The sequence below is a fragment of the Lipotes vexillifer genome, unplaced genomic scaffold (assembly GCF_000442215.2).
Source record: "Lipotes vexillifer unplaced genomic scaffold, Lipotes_vexillifer_v1.1 scaffold617, whole genome shotgun sequence".
NCBI classification, from domain to species: domain Eukaryota; kingdom Metazoa; phylum Chordata; class Mammalia; order Artiodactyla; family Lipotidae; genus Lipotes; species Lipotes vexillifer.
The window spans coordinates 1,214,574-1,235,329 of record NW_006771417.1 but is presented as its reverse complement, the minus strand read 5'-3'; the positions used below and the strand labels follow the sequence as shown (position 1 = coordinate 1,235,329).

Genomic DNA, 20,756 nt, shown 5'->3' with positions numbered 1-20,756 from the left:
TGCCACCTACTGATGCAAATTGATATTTCATGTTTACAATTTTGGAAAAAAATTACCCTTTCAGAAATATGAAACCTAAACATCTGCTCCTACTGCTAATGAAACTACCTGTGTCTGTTTGTTTTAATGATTAGAATGAAAAGTACTTCTTTCTGTGTATCATTTCTTAGTTTTATGATATTTAAGTGGTTTCACTTTTTTCATTTCTGAATGTATGTACTTTGCCGTTTATTAAGGAAAAAGACAAATCTTGTTCATACCACAGTATTCTCTTCATAAATAATTTGAACCTGACTGATGAAAGTTTTAATGTTACTAAATTTATTCAAATATGTGTAAAAATAGAATAAGGATGTAGAAGTTTTAATACAGGAATTAAATTCATGAACATGCTGTTTCACATATTCTATTTCAAATTCCAAAGTGAATTTAGGACCTGAGAACTCATTTTTTCATTAATCCTTCCAATTAAACTTTCTACCCCTTCTCCAAGCCTTGGGGGAATGGCAGGAATAGGAAATGAGGAATACTCATTTGGAACTGGTGGACCACTCAGGTAATCAGATTGAGAGAATAAAAAGTAAAACATGTTGAATAGAAAGATTTTGGCTTATTTTTCTCTTCTATCTTATGGTTTCAGGAATGAAAAATATTAAGTATCAAATTGGCACTTTTACTCTCATGAACTCATTATTAAATGAGATAGACAGTGCATGGAATAGATTGGCAGGTGAAAGTGCTACAAACGAAATCCATATGGAAACATTAGCCTTGATCTTGGAGGAAGGAGCCTACTGCTCAGTTGCTTGACCTTCCAACACGTCTTCAAAATATTAACACCTAATTAGGTCATGATAGAAAGTTTTAAATGGACTTTTTTGATTTAAAAGTTAAAAATCATTGGCACCTCACTACCACACTCTCTAGAACACATTTTTCTTTCAGAATGGTTTATTCTGAAACTAATGCAATTTTATTTTAGGAGATGGCCGAATAAAAAACAGAGACTTTGAACAAAGTGTTTCCAATGTAGCTTTCAGTGAAGCTTCAGTGAATAAGTAGTGATGACTTGGGAGGTCCATAACAGCTGTGAATTCTATTATTATTCTTGTGTATGATAAATTAATTACCTGTTTAGCTGTTATGATAACTAATTTATCATACACAAAATGTTCTTGTGTCCAGTTATGTTTTCCTATTTGAAATTCTTAGGAAGAGCTTAGTTTGGGGTATGTATTCCAAAAACAATGATTATAATTTTTATTTGTATGAAAGCATAGTTAATATATATAAGTAACTTGACTAATTTCCTTATTTAAATCAATGTACATGTCTGAAAACCTGTATTTGAAATAGGGTTGACTTTAGGATATTACTAAATGTTTAATATACAATTGACATTGAGGAAACAATTACTTTTTAATAACTGAAGCTTTATGCTTTTAAACAATGGTTACTTGAAGATATTGTCACTAACCCTTTGGTGTCACTTCCTTGAAAGATGAAGTGAAATTTGTGTGTGTGTGTGTGTGTGTGTGTATGTGTGTGTGTGAGAGAGGGAGACTGTGTTTTTATTCCCCATTTTAATTCTGCAATTAGAAATTCTAGTGGAGACCTTTCAACGAATGCTAGAGCTCTTATGTTTACTGGTCTCTCTTAATGTACTTTTGTAGGTAACTAATTCTCTCTCTCTCTCTCTCTCTCTCTCTCTTCTTGTCCATAAAAAGAAACTATCGAGAACAGAGGTATGTGATGAGAATAATCTGAACATAGAACTGAAAACTGAAAGGTTTAAATCCTGTTAGCATCTTTGGAATTCATACATACAGTTGTAAATTTTGTTTTTATGCTGTAGTGGTCATAAACTAATCTTGATTTTTCATGACCTTGAAATGATAATTTTAGTAATGTTGCTGTGGAGTGTATTAATTTAAAATAGATCTGTCATTATTTAGTTTTAATGGTTCTGTCATCCAACAATACTATAATTAATAGTTATTTGTGTTACTTTTATAGTAATATATATTTGGAGTTGATTTTTTTTTTCTACCTAAAACAAAATTCCTTTATGTTAAGATGTCACCTTTGTTTACATTGGTTGATTGGCTTTTGTTCATGTTTGTAACACCCTTATTACCTAACACTTTCTGAGGGAACTTATTTTTTGTTACTGTTGTTATATTAGTAACTTTCATTCATAAATGATAAATTTTATACAGGCACAGGGCTGTGGTCAGGAGAATGTCTTGGCATTTGAAGAGTCTGTTATATCGCTGCATAAGAAAATATTTTTTTGTATGGATTAGGTAATTGCACAGGTAGTGAAAGAAATAATTTGCATAGTCAGAATCTCTGATTGCCCAGTGCACTTTTTTTTTTTTTAATAAAAAAGCCCCTAAAGTCAGGCACTCCATTCATCATAACCTTAAAATCTGTGTTTAACCAGCAGTGTAAAAAGAGATACAAAGCATTCATGTAGTCCTGTAAGACTTGCCTATTTTTTCTAAATCTAAATTAGCCCATATTGGGGCACATCCTTCACTTTTTACATTTAAAAAATTACGAATACTATTAGCTATTGATATAAAAAATTAAAATATCCTGGAAATTGATAATCTAGACCACATCATATGGTACTAGTTTTGTACTCAGGATACCTATGCAGGTTCCTAACTTACTTACCTTTTCCAACTGTTCCATTAAATGCCTGAGGCACATTAGGAATAAGACATAATAAATGTGGTGACGCTTTTTCAGGACCCAGCCACGGCTTTAATTTTTTTTCAGAAACTAGAATTTTAAACTTGTTCTATTTCCTTCTGTGTTGTAATTTAAAATCGCTGTAAGGTTTTATCCGTAAGAGGTACCTACAGGGTACCCATTGAAATCCTGGTCAGTTAGCCATAGATATTAGAAAATATTGACCTTGCCCTGGAGTAACTGACTTCTACCATTAGTGGAGAAAGTAGAATTGAAAGAAAATTAATTAAATTTTAAAAAACCACAAAAAACTAGACTTCTTTGTGACCCGTTTTAAACTCTTGTGTCCAAAAAGACTGGAGAAGGGCTGGAGCTATTTGTGCTTTCTGTTGGGTAGAAGTTGATCAGCCATATCAGAAATGTAAGTTTGGTGGCTTTCTTCAGTGAAAAATAAAATTAGAATACCAAGATCAAAAACTGATGATTCAGCTCCATTTCCATAGGAATTAAGGCTATAATGTAATTTAATATTGCTGACTATATAAAAAGGAAAGCACAGTGTCACAAATATGTAACATAAGCAAAGCTGTTATGGTGCTCTAAGATGTGTTCTCACCAGGGATATTCTCCAGAATAAAGTAATTGCCCACACTACAAAAAATGACAAATATGTAAACCCGTGCACCAGTTTCCTATTCTAACTAAATATATGCATAGGTACAGTTAAGACAAATTTTATGCTAGAAATCTCTTTTTTGTGCCTGATGTAATTTCACGCCTCCTGGTATTACCGAGTCACCATTTCATCAGTCTGGCTACTCTTTTGGAGTCTAGTGCATATTTTGAGAGTTGTCACATTTCAGCAGATATAATTTTTTATATTTTGCTATGTTTCAGCACAACCTTTATTTGTTTATTTTTGCCCTTGTCCATAGCTAATGAATATCAGGGTTGTATAATAATTCTTAAAATGGAGAAACAGCAAGGAAGGGACTTTAGATCAGGAAGTTGTGAGTGTATAAATATCTTCTGAAGGATTGTCCTTTTTTAGAATATATGTTAGTGGTTACAGAGAATGTGGTAAGGCCAATGGACCAAAGCATGCATTAGGAAATTCACAATCTTGTGAAAATATCTGAAGATATTCCAATAAAGATGTGCCCGATTCCAAAAGGTGCTAGGGAGTAGAAATCAGAATTTTGAGTTTTCAGTTAAATTAAGTTTTCCTCTGAGGTTCCATGGTGGGAGGACCAATTGAAAAAGAATCAGAAATCCACTTGCTAGTATGTGGTCTTGGGAAACCACTTAAACTTTCCTTAACTCTAAAAACAGACAAAAGTTCTTTGTAATCTGTGAAGCATTCTAGTAAGGAAAGTTATTAATGTGTGGTCTCTGAAGACTTTGCATTTCTCTAATCTTCAAATGAAAGAGGTAGGTAGGTATGGCTGTCCTTAAAGAGGAAAGCAGCATTCCTGATATGAGTAAGGCCTGCACTTGCTGGTATGAAAGCATTGGTGAACATATGGGTTTGCTTTGACATTGAATGCATATTAAGTATGTAGCCACTTCTCAGATTCTTATTGATGATACAGTGGCTCAGAAATGCCAAATTGAACATAACTTTCAAATTACTGGAAACGTCAGGCAAGTAATCTGTGAAGAAACCTGATAACCTGGTAAATTTTCCCACCAGAGAATGTGTCCTCAAGGTTTTCTTTATATTGAAGGAATGTGTGATAGGTTTAATTTCATGTCTGGCAAAAAGATGAGAAGGAAACCCATTTTTTTTTTCTTTTTGTTTACCAACTGCCTAATAAAAAATAGAAGTCCGATTCTGGGGGACAGAATGCCATACATGAACGGTATCACTTTAAATTTGCCAGTGTCATCTTGTGAAGGGTAGGACCATGGGACTGTGGAGCCATGGAGAATTCTTAGATGTCATATAGTTGGAAGGACGGCTATTGATTATTTTCTTTAAAATCTCCAGGAACGAAGACCTCCATAATTGTTTTTCAGTTGATGCTATTGTTTTTATTTTACCATAATTGCTTTAGGACTTAGCAGCTGTGTACTTTGTAACAAGAATTAGAAATTTGAATTTTGGTTTTCAGGCAGGTTTGCAAATAGCAGTAGAATAAGAAAACATTCATTAAACTTGGATTTATAAAGCATCCACATTCCTCAGTGTTCTCTTCCTTTGTCTGAAATGAACATACATCATTGAACATACATAATGTGAATTAAAATAAATAATTAGATCATGTCTTCCTGATCCATACCTTAAGCAGACGCCCCCTTCCCCATTTCTTTTCTCTCTCTCACCTGTTTTAGCCACTTTACTTTCTGCTTGTGAACCTCCCTCCTTTTTTTTTCAAGCCTTTCTTAGTTTTTTTAAAAATATTATTATTATTCTTATTTCAGTGATACTCATGCATCTGTCAGTGTGACTTAGTACACATTACACAATATTTCTTCAAACAGAAAAGTAACAATTCCAATAGCAAGACAGCCCAGACACCTACAAAGCTTTGGAGAAATGGCTCCTTCAGCATTAAGGTTAAGACTTAATTGTTTTCATTGTAATCTCATTTTGAGTATGTGTAAGGATTATTAAGTTAAATATCATGGTTCAGTAGACTCTTTAAGGAAACATCAGACTTCCCTCATAACAGGAATCCTTTCTGAGGAAAAAGAATTTAGTTAAATAAGCTTTTATTTTCTTTTGGTCATTATTTGTAAAAGAAATTCATATATATGTCTAAAATATTTGCATGTGATATTGGAAATATGAGGTAATTATTCCATTATAAAACTTAGCATTGGTCAGGCCACCTAATTCCAAAATTCTATGAAACTAGCAAAATTTAGGAAGAAAACTATAAAGACTAGAAAAATAAATTCAATTTTAACAAATTTAAAGCTATTACTTAGTTGGTCATTTATGACCTTTTATAATAAATGATGAAATGGTATTTTATTGATCATGGGGACCTGATACTCTCTGTCTTCACTAAAGGTTAATCAAGAAGAAATAGGTTTGTAATAATATGTAATTGGATATTGAAAAAAGAATAAATTTCTGGACAGTGAAGGATGTTAAGTATTATTCTTAAAAGATCTTTAACAAAGTTCCTCATCTGTTATTAACATTTTAATGCATTTATTGTGTGAAGAAAGCTACATGCATTCCTTGTGGAATTTTACGAGAATGCAGAGTAGTTTCTTTATTTTGGAGACTTCACAGTAGAGATAGATAGGAATCTAATCTGCCTGGGATGATAAAAGCAAGGCTATACCCCCAGAGTTCATTGAACTTAAACTTTCCTTTCAACCCTTTGACTGAAGCCCGTAGTTTATGTTATGTTTAGCATTTAGGATGTTTGTGCACAGTGTAAAAGATGACCATGGACTGCAGAGAAATTACATTGAAGGACTGGTAAAATGTGCTTAGGTAAAACAAACAAACAAACAAATGAACAAAAAATTAAAAAAAATACACCATCCATTGCGAGAGGCAGTTCGTTTAATCCTGCAGTCTTAGCTAAGTGAGCCCTTGGTAAGTGCCCGAATGTCAGAACCATGTAAAGAGAGAGTAGTTTGGGGGATAGATTAATGGGCAAGATCAAGTGTAGTCAGAACTCGTCTTTATTTAATTTGAATTTAGTGAGGCACATCTCATCAGTTTATAAAGATTATCATTAAAGATAATAGTGACAGAAATGACTTGTTAGCCATAAGGATTCTTATTGGAAATGTAATGTTGATAGGATGTTCTTTGGCATTCTTTTATAAATATTAATATGATACAAAAGGGAATTTTCCTACCTGAGGCAACTTACAGAATTTTGATTTTATTGAGAGCATTTTTCAAAGAATTGATGAGTATTTTACTGACAGGAGGCAAGACAGAAAATATGATACCAGAGATTTAAAGATCTCTTGCATAAGCAGATATATCATTTGTCCTGTGTTATTAACACTATAAATATGGGGAAATTGCATTGTTTTTCCGATAAAATTAATGTTTCGTAATGCACTGGGAAAAAGAAAGATTACATTGCATTGTTTTTCCTATAAAATTAATGTTTCATAATACACTGGGAAAAAGAAAGATTACAATTATGAGCTGAAGTCACTTCAAGGGTTAAAAATATTTTGAAGGAATATGTATCAAAGAATTATAGGTAAAATCAATCTTACATACAAGTCTAATGAGAAATTTGATTTCTTTAAAGGGAAGGAGTAGATTTAATCACATAGATTAATATAGGTGCTTTGTATCAGTTGAACAATTTTATTTGTAGAGATGTGTGAATATATAGGATTGAAAGAGTATAGGAGAGCATATTCAGTCATTCGAAAGAATGAATGACCAAGCATTTCAAACATTTAAAACAATGTGGTAGTTGGCATAAGCAAGGAAACAGCTGAAACATTTTAGGGATTGAATTTAGCATCAGCAAGTAACCATGGCTAGTGTGGTAACTAAGGGAAAAATAAATAGGAAGAGGCGTTAGCAAATGTGGGCCTTTGTTGAAGACCTAGTTAAGTACAGCTCTGTTTAAAATTCTCAGTCCAACACTAGTTTGTACCACCTCCAACTTTAGTGCTGAATGGAACCAAATCAAGTCTGAGGTGCAATTGTTTGTCTGGGGGCCATGCACTGGCAAAGGATCAGATTAGCTTCCAAGGTAGGAGGGTTGACCAGGCAGTCCTATCTAAAGTTTTCTACCCTGTTCCCTTAGGAGAAGTAATAAAAATCTGTTCCAATCTTAGTTAATTCAAACGCAGAGTGAGTGGGGTCAGTAATAATGCAGACTATGTAGATTTTCCCTTGTTGGAGATGAAGAATGGAGGTCACCCACCAGCCACCTATAAATATCTTCCTCTAGTCTCAACAAGAATTCCGTTATTTTTTCAACCCTTTCTTCCTTTTGCTAAATTATCTTCCTTTACACATTCTAGTATGCAGTTATAGAATTACATTTTTGATTGCCCTTTGAATCTCTTTCAATTATATTTCTCCAAATTGAACAGAAAACTCGAATAAGAATTTATTTGGATTAAATTATAGAACATAGTTTAGACATCAATCAGTTCTTTTAAGACCAAATCAAGGTTACATTATATAATATTTAGAAATTATGAATAGTTTACTCACCACAGTGAGAAAAACGATGCCTTATATGGGCAAGGACTGTCTGTCTCAACATGTCTCCTTCAGCACCAGGTTTTTTTGTGTGTCTTTTTTTTTTTTTTCTTTTAAGACAAAACAGCAGTTCACATCTCTAAGTGTAATGAAGTTACAGTGAAAAACCTCATCTTTTCCTGTATTTCCCCTGAAGCAAGGATTTGTTCATCCAGACTGTAAAGACTTCAGTGATTGCATTTCTGACCTCTACAGTTAGAATGACTTTAACTTGTCACATTTATTAATAATCTTACATGTTGTTATAGACTTGATTCATGGAGCTCATTATCCCTACCTCTTTTTTCCTAAAATACTATTTGTATATGTCTGTGCTCATGTGTGTGTCTTGTTTTCTGACTCTGAAATGTTTATTATGCCTTAGACAGTTACCCCAGGGAGATTATGTAAAAGAGCCTGGAGATGGCGACTCTTTTTATAGCGACATTCCTCCTGGAGTGAGCACAAACTCAGCATCTAGTTCTAAGAAGAGGTCTGCTTTTCTGTCGCATTTTCAGATTTCTACCTGTTCCATCACACATTATTCCATTAGTCAGAACATTTCATTATTTTGCAGCAGGTTTGATTACTTCTTCCTTCTTTCTTGAATGTTAAAAAAAATAGTATCCTTTGTTCTTTGATTACTCTACTTCAAAATGCCATATGCTCAGAACCACTGGTTTAACAAATCAGGCCAGAAATCCAAACAAAACAAAACTAAGCAAATAACAACCCTAAATCGATATAGAAACCCCAGGGTTTTTCAATCTTGCTCTTATACTGCCTAAGAAACTACACATAGTATTTTATCGTATTTTAAATGGTGAGCTTTATGTCATGCTTGGTAGTCAAAGAAAAAGGTTACTGTCACGCTTCAATAAAAGCAGTTGTTAAAATAAATTGGTAATATAATGCTGCATTGACTATTTTTTTAATTTTAAATTTATCAGGCTAAGCTTGGTGTGAAAAAAAAAGATTGCTTCTCTGTGAATCATATATTTGAATATTATGATTTTGCCTTTCATTCCTGGAATGACTAATTCTAGAGTTTATAACTTAGAGCTTGGTTGCCAAATTAATTTAAGCATATTTAATGTTTGCCTGAGTTTTATAACAGTCCAAATGGGGTTAATATATTATTTATATGTCTTAAACTTGGATGCTGTATTCTTGCTCTAGGATCTTAAGGTGTATAAAACCATTTAAAATTCTGCATGCTTTATAACTGCTTAATAAAATAAGCTGACAGAAGAAGTAAATAGTTGGAATGTTTTAGGAAATGAGACCTACATTCACATTGAAAAAAGCTAAAATATTCCTGTGGAAGAGTTTCTTTAAACTTATTGGTAGGGGTGTAATGTATAGAAAAAAAGATTTGATAGCCCCCTGCATAACTTTGGGCGCAGTAGTTACTTTGTAGACTGAAAGGGAAATTGCTAGTTTATTGGGAAGAAACATGATCTCTTCTGGAGTTCTAAATACAGTAAATACTCTGTAAAAATTCTGCAGTGGATCTCACTCTTTATAAACATCAGGAAAAAGAATAGAAGGAATTAGTGAGATCTGGGAACTCTCTGTGGAACTGTCCTCAGCATGAAGGATGTTTTTACTCAAATAACATAGCTTAAAGCAAAAGTAAAATGATTAGTTTCTGCATAAGGAGTACAGTTCTATAGTAGGATGTTCAAAAATTTTATTATTTTAATTTATTGGGGAGTTTTTGGCTAAGAGAATAAGATTAACTTAAATTCTCTCACTATATAATTATTTTCTTGGTCAAATATTTAATTTTAAATTAAATAATATGGTAAAGAAGTGTAGAAATCAATGAATTCCAGCAGAATTTCTGTTGTTCTTTTGTACAAAATAGGAGTCATTCTATACTTAGCAAATGGTGTTGAAAAATCTAGGGAATTATTTCATAATTGTGCTAAGTTCCATTTATTTTCATTCATCAGTAGAAAGTTCCTTTTAAAATAGACATTGTTAGCAATTAACTGGTGTGATATGTGGAAAAGATTTAAAGTCCAGCGCTATTTTCTAAAGTACTTCAAGAAGAGCTTAAAATATCGATTTGAATCATTACCAGATTTTAGCAAAATCTCAATGGGTTTTGACTTTTAAACAGTTAAATATTGTACCAAATTATGTGACTCCTCCTAAGTATATGTAGTTTGTCAAAGTGCTTTTCTTATGTGGTACAAGGTGGGTATGTAAATTTTGCTTCTTGTAGACAATTTATTTAAAGATGGCAGGACACAAAGAGCAGAAGGTCTTAACGGTACATGGACTTTGTGAGAGACACCTCCATGATAAACATCTGACTCATTTCAGTTATTGGACAGTTAACCAACAGTGTCATGTTTGGGGGGAACATATTTGTGGAGAAAAATGCCAATTCTCAGAAAATAATTTTGTTGTTTAAGAAAACCTAAATATTACTTTGATAAAGGCAGGTTCAATTAAGCAAATCTTAATGAAATCTCTTGGAAGTCCATGTTCTCATAATATTTGAATGGAAGCCATTGCTTTACAATTAAGAAACATCTATGGTGGGACCCCATTATAACTCTGTTGTGTGGGTTATGTAACTGAAATATGTAGTGAATTTGCTGTATATGGTTCTTGGGAATGTAATTGGCTTGCCTCGCATCCTGATACTTTTCAATTACAAACTCTTGTAATGGGGTTCCATTGTATTTGACTTTTCTTAAATTGAATGTTGTGTAATTCTGCCTTCTTCATGAAGACTTTCATGTTCTCTTCATTCTTTCATTTCAGATTTTTTCTTTCTTGATTTATTTTAATGCACAGTAATGCTTAGAAATGTTGCTTACTGATTTCAAAACATTCATTTGATTATATTTTTGAACAGTATATATACATTTTCAATTTCAGGTCAAATGGACTCTCTCATTCTTGGAGTGAAAGGATTCCAGACACAAAACATATTTCGGACATCTGTGAAAATGGGCGACCTCGCAGTAACTCTTGGCAAGGTATATATAGGGCAGCATTCTGAACCCATCTGTCCACATAACCTAAAGTCTATATTTTGTGGTTCCTGGTTATAAAGACTTGTTCTTTTTTGTTAGGTCTTAAGCTCTTCTCCCAACAGAGAGGAGGGCATTTATTATGAGAGAATCCAGTTCTTTTTTCTTGGATGGGAAATGATGGGATTTGGTAGCACCAGCTCTGGACACATTGAGAAGGCTGCACAATGCTCTAAAGCCCTATGTTCTGGGCTGGTGCTGGATGGGAATTGCACCCACTTGAAATACCGTAAACACACAGCGATTGTTTTATTTATATTCAAATCTAGCCATAAACCATCTTTTTCAGGTAACCTGGGAGGCAACAGAAAGAAAATCAGAGGCAAAAGATTTAGACCTCGGTCTAATTCAACTGAGTAAGTCTGAACCTCTAATGGAAAAAGACACTCCAAGGTCCTGTGCAATTAGTGTGAAAAGTTAATTAACCAGATCATCAAAGAACTGTAAACCATGCCTCTTGGTCTTGGTTTTGTCTTTTTAATTCTTTTTTTTTGCCGTTTTAAAATTAACCATGGCTTTTCTCTTTTACATAGGCATCTCCGCAACTGTGCCCAAACCAATACTCCTTGATAGTGGGGGTCTCACCCTCGCTGCAGGCTTTGTCCTCCAGTAACCTGCCATTGTGGTGTTTCAGTTCCGTTTGAAGGGAATTTTGATAACATTCCTTTCTTCTCATCACCTGGGGGTCCAGCCATTTAGAGGGGTCACCCTTCCTCTTCCCAGTATTCACACAACCTAGAAGCATCAGGGGAAGATTCCCACTGTACTAGAGCATGAGAACTGCTCACAGTGTGAAACCACCGCTCCAAGGGCTTCATGGCTGCCATCTAAGCATTCTCTCAGACTACTGGAATATGGTTCCCTTTTAAATTTTCCTTCTGAGGACATTTAAAAGGGCATTTACCTAAACTTGCTCTTTAACGGAATCATTGTCACTAAATGCAACACTATCCATTTTAAATGATAGCCACACCTTTTTTTTTTAAAGTGGGGATAGGGTCAGCAGTTACATTTAAAGTCATTTATAATGAAGTAAACACCATACACTTTTTGTTTGTTTCTCCACTTAAGAAAGTTCAAGCAAAACCAAGCTTCCTGAAACCTTTATCTCCCTTCATGGAATAAAACACATCCTTAGTTTCCTTCTGGACCTGATTGCCACCTGGTTTTAATTAACTGTACTCTGTGCACCCACCTAAAAAATTATATGTATTTTTTACTTATTTCTCACTGCAGTGCTAGTGATGATTCCCTGCATCTCTATTGCTTCTTCATGCCTTAACACTTAAAAAAAATCTGAATAGCAGATATTTGTTAACCGCTTGTCAGAAACTCACGTTAGCTTTTCCATCATATACCCTGCCTTTTTCAGTCCAGGACAATAACATTGCCCTGGAATTTGTAGCTGCCTGCTGATGGTATTGTCTTGTAAGTGGCTTGTCCAAGTTTACTAGAGGATACTTTACCTTAGAAACAGTAGGTAGGTTCCAGTGATACCACTGCATGGTCCAGACTGGCATCATAGAACTCCATCACAAATAACTAATCCGTTAGAGTTTATCTTATACATCCCCAAAGCGCTTGAATGCTTTAGGGCTCATTGTGGATAAACTCTTCTTGGAATGTTGTTTGATTTGTTTTGCATGAGGTCACCTGGTAAGAGCTTCTTAGCTTATCTCAGTTGCTCACAAGAGTACAGGTAAAACTGCAGAATGTTCTTCAGAACTTCCTTTGTGTACTGTTTAGTGTTCTAACAGTATTTCCTATAACAAGGCTTTGAAAACTCTTAACAACAATCAAATATCCAATATTGTATTAAAGCTATGAGTTTAGGATCCAAGGAACACTTGGTGTTTAGCAACATTTTCTAGCATAATCACCTATTTTTTGAAAATAATTACATATCATGTAAACAATATTATGATACTATAGATAACCCCTTGAGAAATCTTGCCTGTGAGATAATTATTACATTTAATAAGACATTATAATGAAGTCATCTTTATGAAGAAGAAGTGTTCAGGACTCTCTCAGATTTTTCAGACTTTCATACTTGGTCACATGACTCATGTAACCTGAATGGAGCCAAGTCCGTGAAGCTGACCACTGTTCTCACATTCTCACTTACCTTATTGTTCGGACACTATGTTTTCTTTTGTTTTTCTTAAAAGAAATCCTAATACACAGCATATCAAGATTTATGTCGACAGGTTTTTAAAATACTTTCCATATTTGTTAAATAATCCCATTTGCTTCTGATACAGCGGTATCACTTGTGTAATTATAAGAGGAGCAGAATGACCACAGACAAACATCTCTTTAAAAATTTTTTTAGATAATGAGGTATTATCGGGTCCATTATTTCAACATTCCCTTTAGTATCTCATCATCCCAAAGGATGATGAAACATCGGGACATGAATGAAACCATGCCCCACAAATGCATACTCTGCTATAAAATGTCCTTGTTTATTGTACTGTTTTTCCACTCAAAGTTTTGCATCTTCCTCACTGTTGTACATGATGTAAAGAAAGTTTTTGGCTTAGACTTTGTATTATATATTGTGTTTTTACAGGAGGGAGCCCCAAGCACCTGAGCCTGGGCACTCCCTCGCCCAGACAGTCCCATCCCAAGGCATAAACCCAGGGGGCTCTGACAGCCCCCAGACAGGGAGTCTGGATCACAGGTCAGTCTCCACCTGCCCCTTCATTTTGGGCTGCCACTTAATCTGCCTCCAAGTCCCTTCCTTGGCTGAGAACAGGGTCATTTGATCTGTGACTGACCCCCAGCGTCTGCTCGGAGGTGGTCCTGGTCCAGCCAGCACCAGCTAATTTTCCTCTGCCTTTCCATCCTGGAGAACACAGAGAGCTCTCCTCTCCTGTCGAACGCATTTTTTTTTTTTTTGCATGTTGCGCTACAAGCCAAGTCAAGCCACGTAGGCAGATGTATCACAGTTTGATGAAATCCCATCACTCCAGTCGGCACTACCTAGAGATATTAGGAGGCCCACTGTGAAGACACTTTCATGGGCACATCCCCAGAGGGAACTACAGTTGAGAGCTCTCTTCAGTGACCTCTAGTGAAGTGATCACAGCTTTCTGAGATGTTCCCGGACACAGAGAGAAAGGTCCACCATGTGCAAGTCAGGCCATGTGGCTGTAGGTTTCCTGGAACATCCATGGCTGTCCCTTAGAGCTTCTGATATTGACAGTGAAAGGAACACATGTCTCCTCCTGGAAGTGGCCGACTGCCTGTGGGTGACTCAGTTTGCTGTGCGGCTGTGTTTCACCCGGTAACAGCTGCATGGGCTTTTTCTATGGTTTTCCCCAGGCCAGAGCATTCACTAGCCTTTATGTGTGGCTGCACTTGCTTTTTGACTTTTTTCTTTTTGTTCAGAGTCTCAGTGGAAATCTTTATGCAAGTTTTAATTGGCTATCTCTGTCAAAAGCACAAGTTGGCAATGATTGTGGCTAAAGGCAAAAAGAAGTGCGAGTTGTTCTCAAGTCAGGGGACACTGTCTTAGCAAAAATGGTCATGTAAGCATGAAAAACAATCAAGCCCTTCTCTCAGGAGGGAACTCGTGATGTTATTTTGTGGCGTACATTGGTTATAGCTAACAAGTTGAGGAATATCACTATGGAAAATAATCTAATTTTGTTTGTTTAACTGTGGAAATGTATCTTGATTTAAATGTATCTACTAACTAAAACTAAATATGGAGGAAAGAAGCAGACTTTAACCACAAAAAAAACAGTGTTTTTTATCATTTTCCCTGGTTTGTTTCCAAATAACTTTAAAAGTTTTATGGAGCTTGAATCTTTATTGTCTCTAGCATCTCTAGAAGTTACCTTTTAAGTGAGAAAACTCAGTAAAACCTCCAAATTCTTCCATGAGTGAATTTGTTGAAACTGTATTTATTTGACAAGGGCATATTCTACGAGAATGTGATTTTGCTTGGCTTCCAGGGTAAAAATCAAAAGAAACTGAAAAAAACCAAAAGAACCAAAAAACCCTTGCACTCATAATTTTACTGCCTTTAACATTTTTCTTTATGCAGTAATTCTGATGGAGACTTTGGCCAGATCCATCAGGGAAATGTTAACTAAGGTTGTTGTTATGCTCTGGCAGTCACTCCTTAGTGATCAGACACTTGGAAGGCAACCTGTGAGGGCCATTTCCTACTGGAAACATGAGTGTGGAGTGCCCAAAGGGGAGGAAGGGACATCGCAGCTGCACCTAAGTTACTAAACCCACCTTCAAGAACATGGAGGCCTCTTGGGACCACGCTTACTGTGCGCTGGGGCTCCAGGATCAGAAGAGTGGGTCCCTTTCTGCTCCTTATAGAGCCAGCTGGGTCACCTTTCTCGTTGACTCCAGCTTGGGATCTGCTCTCAGGAGTGAGACAGAGGCCGTGTAAAATCTTTCCTTTCATATTGGAAAGAGAACGTGGCCCCTTTTAATTGTTCTTGGGGTGTTATATTCCCAAACACCAGGTTGGAATTGCAGCCATCTGAATATTCTCAAAAAGGCCCATTATCATTTGAAAACCAAGAAGCCAAATGAGTGGTGGCCTGGAAAAAGCCACTTTGGAGGTGGGTGAATGGGACTGCTGACAGATCTCTGAGAGAGAGCTTCTGATCCACTTTGGGAAACCACTGGAAAGGCTTTCCCTGAAAGGTTGAATGCATTCTAGAATGCCTTGAGCCTTGTTGTAGCTGAGTTTATTGCCATGTCATTGTACAGACTGCCTCATAATCACCCAGCATCCATCCTGGTTTATTTGCCATAGTCATGAGTGTTTGGAGGGTGAAGAACATCCTTGCTAAGCTTGTGCTGTGTATTTTCAGATTTTCTATCTTGTTCTGCTTTCTTTGTTCCTTCCATTGCTTTCTGCAGGTATTTAAACCCATGGTTCAAAAGAGACTATAATGTAGCTAAGTGGGTAGAAGATGTGAATAAAAACACTGAAGGACCATACTTTAGGTATTTTATAAATTAATTTTATATCCTTTTCAAACTCTCCCAGCACATTCAAATACTGTAGTGTGACTGGCTCTCTATCTTGTATCCCCCAATACAAGTTCCCATAGGTGGAAAGGGTCCTTGTTTATTTGCTGCCTTTTGATCTCTGTTTTTGGCTTCGTGAGCAAGTCTAGTTCTTTTCTGAACGTTTCAAATGAAGCCATTTGAAAGGGTTGCCATTTAGTGCATGTCCCTATCCCCATCTTGAGCTTTTTAGTAGCTTTCTCTTCATGCTATGCTATGTAGTGTTCTATGGGCATGAAACATACTTTCCACTAATAAAGAAGCACTATTAACCTGAACAATTTAATTTCTGGAATCTAGCGGTTTCATAATGCATTTTTCCTACTTACTGCCTGAAGAGTGCATAGTGCATACAAAAACTCAAGGAAAAACATGAAAAGAAACCATATGAAATGTGGTGGAATTTTACTTTGAGTAAAAACACTGATCTGATGGAACTTGAAAATTGTTGAGATAATATTGACCACACGAGAGTGTGGGGAATGAGTTTAGGCTTTATTTGTTCAGTACAACCATTTGCTGTCAGAGAAGGCTATGCTGGAAAAGGGTTTTGCAGATTCTCAAAAAAGCATCTAAAGGAATTTTTTATTCCAGTAAGAATGTTGTTGTCTTACCCTTCAGATAGAACAGGAAACAGATCAGAAACATGATCTTGATTCACAAAAGAGCAGACAATACTCCTACACTTTAGAAACTAGCAAATTTACTCAGTTCACTGCAGCTCATGTAACATTAGAGGTCAGAGAGAATTTCCACAGCTCTTAATGGCATGTTTTTCACTCTTTATAATATCAAACTGACTTCCTAGATGTAAACATCGACTTTATATCTGACTACTTTGTGGACAACTAATGTAAAGAAGCAATATAGACTCAATTACTACCTCTTCTGAACATAACTTCAACAATAAGCTTTCAGATTACTTATTACCATGACTTGGGTCAGCATTTATCAGATATCAAAATATGTATGTGTTTTTAACTCTCAGCACCCACATAAGGTGGACTTTCTCTTCCAGTGTACCATTTAGTTTAGACATGTATAGTTTGAGAAAATGATTAGACCTACCTGCATTTTAATTTGTTCCATACATTTGCATATAACCGAAGGGAAGCATAACCCCTGCCTGCTCACAAAAATATCTCCTGCTTTTATACCCCATCTTTCCCTCCTGCCCTGTCCCTCTGCTAATACCACTTTTGCACTGAACCTCATATACATACACTCACATTCAAACATCCCACCCTCACCTGTAGCTCCCAAGATGGCCAGCGTCAGGAAGACAGGTAAGATGATTTTGAATGTTATTTGGAATCTTGGCTCACCTGCAGTCCTATTTCTCTTTTCTCTTTTCCTCAGGCTTGTGGGCAGATTATAATTTGTATTAGCCGTGGAACCAAAACACAATGACTTTGGTCCCTTATGGGGTAGGGCTTATAAACCTAAATGGACTTAGCATTTTGCAGCAGTAATTTGTGAAATGGTACTCCGGAAGAGTTGATTCACCTCCCTGGGTAAGCTGAGTAGTTTATGTGGCTCCCAGAGAAGAGTTCACATTTCTTAAAACCAGCCCCCAGGTCTGCCCAGAAGCTGCATGACTAAATGTAATTTGGATGGGGAAATGCTTCAGCTCCCCCAGGTGCACGTGCAAAGCTGCAAGGGCAATTGTAGAGGGTTCCTTTATCTCCTCTTGTAATATGAGATGTTGGTCCTACAGTGGATAGTCATAGGAAGAATTCCTTATTAAAAATCCATATTTATGTTTAAAGGCTAGATATAATTCAGAGGAGGGTTACAAGTTAACTGTCATTTTGGGGTTAATAAGGGTTATGCCTGTAAGACTTGGAAATCAACATAGAATTTTTGTGGAAGTGGTGAATAATTGAGGTATCCCAGGGCTTGCAACGCGATGAATCTAACGCAACAGAGTGAATTTCATCCACTGTCTGTCCACACCAAGCCTCATGTAGGAAGCACAGAGCGTCCACACCTTGGCTTATGCTCTGCCAACCCTATGGTTAAGCTCAGGTCTGCTTCATCTGCCGCCAGGTCATTCACGGCTACCTCTCCTGCCAGAACCACCAATGAGGGCAAAGGTCACTTTATTAATCACCCACGGGGTGTGGGGTTTGTGGCATCCTTATCAAAATGCAATGTGGGGACTTTGCAGAAAACTGGTCCGAAATACTGCCCAGCATTAAAAAAAAAAAAATTGTATCCATATCGCTATGAAGAGCAAAGCAAATGCCAAAAGATTTTGAGCGATCAGAGTGCCTCACTTGGGCTCCCTTACCCAGTTCTCATATGACAGCATTTGCTCAAATTGTTGTCAGTATATATTCAGATCATCACAAAGGAGCAGGTGAGGTCAGAGTGAGAGCATTATCTTCTCACACCTAGATCCTGGGGGCAGTTCTGTTGGTGACAGTGCTTTACAAGCTCTTAGAAGGTTTCTTTACTATTGGGTATTATCCACTGGATTACTCACTTCATCAGCGGTTTGTGAGTTCTCTTCAATGATCTTGTGGAAATGCAGTAACTCTGGAAAGAAACTAATGATAATAACTGTCTGAGTGCCTGCATTGTTCCTTTATTTCTCACAACATCATGAGATGTAGGCATTCTTATTCCCTTTCTATGAAGCAAAAGAGTAACTCGAGATAGCACAGCCAGTAAGTGTCAGAACCCGAATTACAAGCCTGGCTCTGACTCCAAAATCTCTTCTTTTTCCATCAGACTACTATAAAATTTGCACATGAGCACAGCCAAGTGAATAAGTGGTAGGCGTGTGTCCCACGTGTGTGACTGGCCTGGTTTTTGCCTGTCCTGGGGGACAGAAGTGAGATTGGCCTTGCCTATCTACAGAAGGCAAACCCAGGAGGTCTGACACACCACAATCCATTGGCACAGGGACGTACCTTCACTGTGTAATTCTAAATGGTACCCGCTATGGTTATTATGGTTTTTAAAAACGCAGTAATTATAACGGTTAGCATTTGTCCAAAATTTACTTTGTAAGTGAATGAGCTGGGCTGGTGCCTGGTTTTCAGTGGAAGCCAGATTGGAACCACCAATCAAGTAGCCAAGGTCAGAAAAGAGCCTGGAGGTGGTTTTGAAGAAATGTCTTTCGTAGACATTTGTGAAATATGAACTTGGTTTTTGTTTTCCCTAAACTGATTTACCCTGCCTTGTTCTCTACTCTTATTTTGATGCCTGCTCTGGTGCTGCCCATCCCCCCAAGATAATTCCCTTGATGCTGTCACACACTAGCCAACCTCACACCTGATGCCCCTTGCTCCTACTAAACTGTGCTGCTTGGTTTCTCTTCCCATTAGGGTCCAAAGTGTCAGTTAAACTAGTGTGTTAGTGTGAAAAGTAGTAAATGTGCACTATGTTTTTCTTTTAAAACTCATTGGCTTTGGCCAGGGAAAGCTATTTGAGGGGAAGACTGGACTTCCAGCACCCTCACTGGAATGGCCCTGTATGTATACAAAGCTGGTCACTTGGACCCATGGCCGAATGAATGGCTGGCATGACTTTGAAGCTATAAGCCAATAATACCTCATCCTGTGGACACCCACACACACTGCAGAGAATGAAAAAGAGGACTCAGTTTGTATGATCTCCTAAAGTAAACAAGATTTAGCTGTTTGCGTACCTGACTCATTTTTTCTGAACATGGATATCTTATCAGTAGTGATTAGGCTAAAATCCAAACCCAGGTTAATATCCCTAGTTTTAGAAAGATATATTTAAATCTTTACATACAGAAGTATGTGCTCATTCTACACATACTGAATTTGTTTCCTAAAGATCATCGTCCTATTTGAAATGTCTTCCTAAAATTGAAAATAATCATGAATTTCTGAATTAGAAAAAGATGTGGTAGTACATTGCTTTAATAGTACTTTTTTTAAAAAAAAAGTACTTTAGAGGATTTGAAATACTTACATTCTAAGTTCCACCCATCTGCTCCGCGATGGATAGCATTAATACAGCAGAGGTCAAACAGCTGCAATATTGTGACAGTAAGGAGTGAACATTTCTGGACATTTTCCAGAAACAGAGGAAACATTAGGAATTACAGATTTAAAGTAAACTGAATCACTCTTGAGTCTTAAAATTGAGCCAAATCTCAGGGTTTGTAGGAAAAATTATTTTCAAATCTTAGCTTGAATTTAGTGTCCATAAAATAGAAACTGATTTGAAAACTACAGCAGAACCAGAGCAAAGAATAATATATGGATAGGAACGGAAATTTAAAATCAGGGAGAAAAGGACATCTTCATTTGGTGCAGGCAGTACAGTAACTAGATCTCCCCCCTACAGAAGGCTACCACACCACAAGCACTCGCAGGCTGAGTCAGTCACTTACAGCAGATGCAGTGCACCCCACTGAAATAAGTACCTGTGCTTCAGCATGGCGGTGCCACCAGTTCAGTGATGTGGTCATTACCGCCTTGCACCAGGAATTGAGGAGTCATGGATGTGTAGTGGTGACATTTGTGAATGGGTAGCTACTGCCGAATTATCATGTTTATTTTTCATTGACACAGTGTAAATCGAGGCTTTTCACTCTCAGCTGTTTTTTTTTTTTCACTTTAAAGACAAAATAGCAGATATGGTCTCTTCCGGTGCGCTCTGCTTCGTCACAAATATTACCACTGTGCATGCAGAATCAAACAAGAACAGCATAATGCACCAAGGGCTTATGCAGATCTTTCATGATGAGAACACATTATCCAAATAGGAAGAGTTTTTGTTGT

At 36.6% G+C, this 20,756-nt stretch overlaps 1 protein-coding gene across 3 annotated transcripts in view; it reads left to right on the top strand.

Moving 5' to 3' along the window:
• ADAM22 (ADAM metallopeptidase domain 22) overlaps window positions 1–20,756 on the top strand; it is a 243,068-nt gene that overhangs the window by 216,194 nt on the left and 6,118 nt on the right. Inside the window, exons 26-29 of one of the 3 annotated variants that reach the window (XM_007446746.1) lie at window positions 1,728–1,745; window positions 8,277–8,384; window positions 10,790–10,890; window positions 11,234–11,300. In XM_007446746.1, coding sequence (XP_007446808.1) covers window positions 1,728–1,745; window positions 8,277–8,384; window positions 10,790–10,890; window positions 11,234–11,300 — 294 coding nt within the window. Of the gene's footprint in view, window positions 1–1,727; window positions 1,746–8,276; window positions 8,385–10,789; window positions 10,891–11,233; window positions 11,301–15,840; window positions 15,928–20,756 lie in introns of all 3 variants that reach the window. The other 2 variants (XM_007446747.1, XM_007446748.1) reach the window with 2 other exon arrangements.